Source organism: Ipomoea nil, unplaced genomic scaffold (assembly GCF_001879475.1).
Source record: "Ipomoea nil cultivar Tokyo-kokei standard unplaced genomic scaffold, Asagao_1.1 scaffold3314, whole genome shotgun sequence".
Taxonomy (NCBI): domain Eukaryota; kingdom Viridiplantae; phylum Streptophyta; class Magnoliopsida; order Solanales; family Convolvulaceae; genus Ipomoea; species Ipomoea nil.
This window is the reverse complement of record NW_017619742.1, coordinates 510,645-514,999: the sequence shown is the minus strand read 5'-3', so window position 1 is coordinate 514,999 and position 4,355 is coordinate 510,645. Positions and strand designations below refer to the sequence as shown.

General features: G+C 43.0%; 1 protein-coding gene across 1 annotated transcript; it reads right to left on the bottom strand.

Annotated features, from left to right (window-relative positions):
- Window positions 1-1,284: 1,284 nt before the first annotated feature.
- Window positions 1,285-3,738, bottom strand: LOC109169363. Its single transcript, XM_019318246.1, has 2 exons — window positions 2,928-3,738; window positions 1,285-2,810 (listed from the first exon to the last, which is right to left on the bottom strand). The coding sequence occupies exons 1-2, from the start codon at window positions 3,736-3,738 to the stop codon at window positions 1,285-1,287; spliced, it is 2,337 nt and encodes a 778-aa protein (XP_019173791.1).
- Between the last annotated feature and the right edge of the window lie 617 nt (window positions 3,739-4,355).

Genomic DNA, 4,355 nt, shown 5'->3' with positions numbered 1-4,355 from the left:
ATGGGTGCCTCTGTTTTGCCCCATATTCGTGGGGTGTGAGTTTGAAGATTGTGGACACTGGAAGGACTTGTGTCCGTCCTTCCCGCAGTTGAAGCACCGTAAGGGGTTTCCCGTGCAGTCTCTGCCCCTGTAATTTTGCATTTTCTCATTTTACGTAAAATATCAGAATACTGATTGATTCAATTAAGCACCTACTTAGTAATGATAGATCATGAAGAGAACATCAGAGAAAAATAAACAAACACACAGAACGAACACTCACAATGTTTACCCAGTTCGATACGGTGTGTATCTACGTCTGGGGACGATCACATAGGCGTCCAATCCACTAAGTCATAATCCAATGTACAAAGGTAGATATACAATAATCTTACCCAAGTGTCCCACACAAGGTACATACCCAGTCTACACAGGTTTAGTGGATTGTTGAAGATGGAGAGCCATGCATACAGAAGTCCAATGAAATCCCTTCACTTGGAGAGCCAGCTCTGATGCAGTCCACTTCAGTGATGCTCTATAAGGTTGTTCCCACAACAGTGTGATCTTAGTGTCCTTTCGTTTAAGCAGCAGTAACTCTTCTCAAGTTCATCATCTTAATCACCGTGAACATGATGTATTGAGAAGGTGCATAACCATCAAAGATCTAGACTCATCAAGCTGATATGGAGTGTTTCTTCATCTTATTTGGCGTAACCCTAGTTCCCTTAAAGAACTGATACTTATAGATCCTTCAATAAACACTCTCCATAAAACGTCTTTGATTGTAGAAGGTAGGACTATATAAGAGGAATGTAATCTCAGCAGATTAGGTCCATTACCTTCTTTGAAGATACGCTGATCGTCTTTCCATACTGGGCTGATAATACCGCGTAAGACTCTTAAGGAAACAGCTTTCCTAAATCAGATCTTCAGTGTCAGTTCTTCTGTCATTGCTTCTGCTTGATCAGAAAACTGTAAACCCAACCGGACAGACTCTAAACCTATCTTAGTATGCCATAATAATATTGCCAATTATAATATGGGGTTTTTGAACATAAAAACACTAACAAACTCCCCCATTGGCTATTATTTGGCAAAACAACTCAACTATATAAAAAGAACTAAGATAGGTTATTAAAAGAAGCAACCCAAGTGTCCAAACTGATTACATAGGATAAAAAGAACATAAGATCCAAAAAAAAAAACGACATCAAAACATAACGCCCAGCCAGGGCCAGAAAGTACTCGATCACAAAAACTCCCCCTGAGTTACTACTCCCCCTTTTTGCCAATGGTAGCCAAAGATCAAGCATTTGAGGGAGAGTCACAGTCAGACTTCACGGGATCCTCAGCAGCAGCAGCAGTATCAGACAGGCTCATGCGGAGAAGAACAGTAGCTAGCTCAGTGCGCGCACCCGTTAGTTGCTTGGCAATGATACCGTGCACCGTCTCAAGATCAGCAACTCGCGCCTTCAATTGTTCGGAAAACATCACATCTTTAGCATGAGGAGACTCATCATTCACAGCATCAGGTTCTGAATTGGATGGGGCAGTCACAGGAACGACATCCTTAATATGATCTCCAGAAAGAAGACGTTTATCAATAGTATATAGCAGCGTCGGACAGATCACTTCGCTGGGCATAGGCTTAAGACCCTGAGAGGTAAGGATGCCAAAAATCAGATTTGGAAACGGTAGTCTTACCTTCTGTTCCCGGGGATGAATCAGAGTTAGAACATGATAAAAAATCCATTTGCCCAGATCACATTGCATCTTAGTTCCAATTCTAAATAAGAACCCTGCCAGAAGCTTGCCAACTGTGTTGAAATGAGCTGATGGAAGCCAGTTGTGCAGAGCCAGGCGATGTAGGATGACATATCTAGACGTGAGATCCGAGCTCAGCAAATAGTCCTTATCTCCTGTAGGCCAAGATGTAGTATGTCCACCGGTAAGAGTTTTGGCCACCACGTCCCATTCAGTAACAGTTTCTTCTTGCACTGTAGGCAAGCCATAGTATTTATTTATCACATCTGGCCCAAAAACATACAACGTCCCTCTGATGAAGATTTGCATCGGTCGTGGCCCTGTGAGACTGTCAATCTCATCACTGAGATTGCAATAGAACTCATATGTGAGCAGCTGGGAGTAAGGGCAAACATCTGTAACAGTTTTCAAAAGACCAACTTCATTCAGCAAGGGCAGGATGTCGCAAACGGAGTTCAGTTGATTCTCATCCACAGTTCTTTGAACAATCAGCTCCCTTCTGACCATAGTGGCCCATTTTGTTTGTGCAGCAAGGGATACAAACTGAGGTTTGTAAACAATAGTATCAATTCCTTCAATAGGTGGAACTTCCGGAGTTACACTTCGACCTCTTGACCTTGTGGTAGGTTTCCCTTTTCTGGCAGAGGGGGCTAGTGCAGAAGTAGCTTGAGCAGCAGTAGGTCCTTGTTGCTTAACAGAGGAACGTAGAATCTTGAAAACTTGGTGGATAGGTGGGTCTCCTTCAGGCTTAGCAGTCTCACTCGATTTTATCTTCTTCACAGGCTGATCCACATCAACAGTATCAGCACTGGTTTCAACAACAACCTTCGTTGGAACATTCTTCCTTTTTGTCCGTCTTGTTTCTCTGGATGGGGACTGGACTGGAATCACAGAGTCGCTAGAATCAGAAACATTTGCAGATGAGCTCCCAACAATATTTGATATCTCTCGAATTCTGAAATTCGTGGAATCAGGATGAGCAGTTGCCTCAACAGTAGGGGCAGCAGAATAAGGTGCTTGGGGTCCATACACCTCAGCCAGTATCTTATCATCTTCACTGGAGGATTCTGAAGGGTGTATCACTCAATAAGGTTGAGGGATCGAAGCAGATGGTAACCCAGCAAAATGTCGCACATGTTCCAGGCTTTCTCCTAAAGATGTTGCAGTGTAGACAGGAACTCCACCTGTTTTCTCAGACTTGTGGGGACTGTATAAATCAACAGTCTTAACAGTTGCAGGTAAGGCAGGAGGATCAACAGCAGGACAAGACTCTTTAGAGACATTAACAGTTTCAGACGGAGGCAGAGCAATATTCTCAGAAGCATAAACAACCAGACTCAGTGGATTTGGCTCATCAGAGGACTTTGTTTTCTCATCAGACACATGCAACGCATCAGATTTTTCACCAGCAAAATTAGTCACAGGCAAAGATAGAGGATCAACATTCACAGGGGACTTCTCGGAACCCAAAGCAGATTGTTTTTTAGGCAAAATAGACACAGACAATGGAATAGAAGAATCAACAGGTCTATCAGGAGAAATTTCAATAGGGGTTTCAGAATCATTTACCCGTTGTCGAAGAATCTCCTGTCTGTGTGTTGCTTCTCTTTGAGCAACTTCAAGATACAGAGCTTGGGACTCATCTCGTCGTCGAGCTTCTTCAACAGATTCTAGGGCACGTTGAGCAAAAAATTGAAAGAATTCCCCCGCCCGATTTCCATCCGAGGGTTCTGGAATAAACACTGGAGAGACGTCATCACTGGCTTCGGCGACCAACACAAGAAGTTCAGTTACATCATCTGCCGACCATTCAGCATAAAACTCCGGATAGTTGGTCATAACAGTCACCAGAATCTCGTCGCGAAGCAGAGGATCAAGCTTGAGCTTCTTCTTCATAGCCAACTGTAGAAGCGTTTGAATGTGTTTGAGGGCTGCCGCCGGAGGGTGTACCTTGCTTCCAAGCTTAATGATGATGTTTGTTACGGGGTCCGCCATTTAAGATTAAGTGCGAGGAGAAGACTAAAACACCAAGAGTAGATAAGCACGGGAAATGGAGAGATGAGAGCTGAGGTGAGTTCTTTCTTCTTGACCCGGTATCATATAGGCTTAAGGGTGATGAACCCTAATTAATGCGGCAAGCCAAAATATCATGCAGAAGTGATTGAAGGACACAACGGTACAGCTCCTTTTTAGGAAGGAAACGGAACCCAAGGGAATTTGAAATTCAAAAAGCATTGAGATCTTTTAAGATATCTTCTGAGAAGAATAAGCTTAGATGATCTTCTTAACATAAAAAGAGAGGAGTCTTTAAGGAAATTCAAAGTCATAACACTGACCCGTAATAAACCAACTCCTCTCTGATGGACCAACTGCTTTAGTCAGTCAATTCTGCAAATTCCCAGAGCAGATTTGAGAATTTGAAAACGATTAGCATCCAGTGGCTTAGTCAGAATGTCCACCAATTGTTTGTCAGTCTGAATGTATTCCAACTCAATTTCCTTGGATTCAACCAGGTCTCTGATGTAGTGATGCCTGATGTCAATATGCTTCGTTCTGGAATGTTGAACAGGATTCTTGGAGATGTTAATAGCACTGACATTGTCACAAAAGAG

Coding starts and splice junctions, on each gene's coding strand:
- LOC109169363 (XM_019318246.1), bottom strand. CDS start 3,738: ATGGCGGACCCCGTAACAAACATCATCATTAAGCTTGGAAGCAAGGTA. Junction 2,811..2,927: donor CCACAAGTCTGAGAAAACAG/GTGGAGTTCCTG, acceptor TACACCCTTCAG/AATCCTCCAGTGAAGATGAT.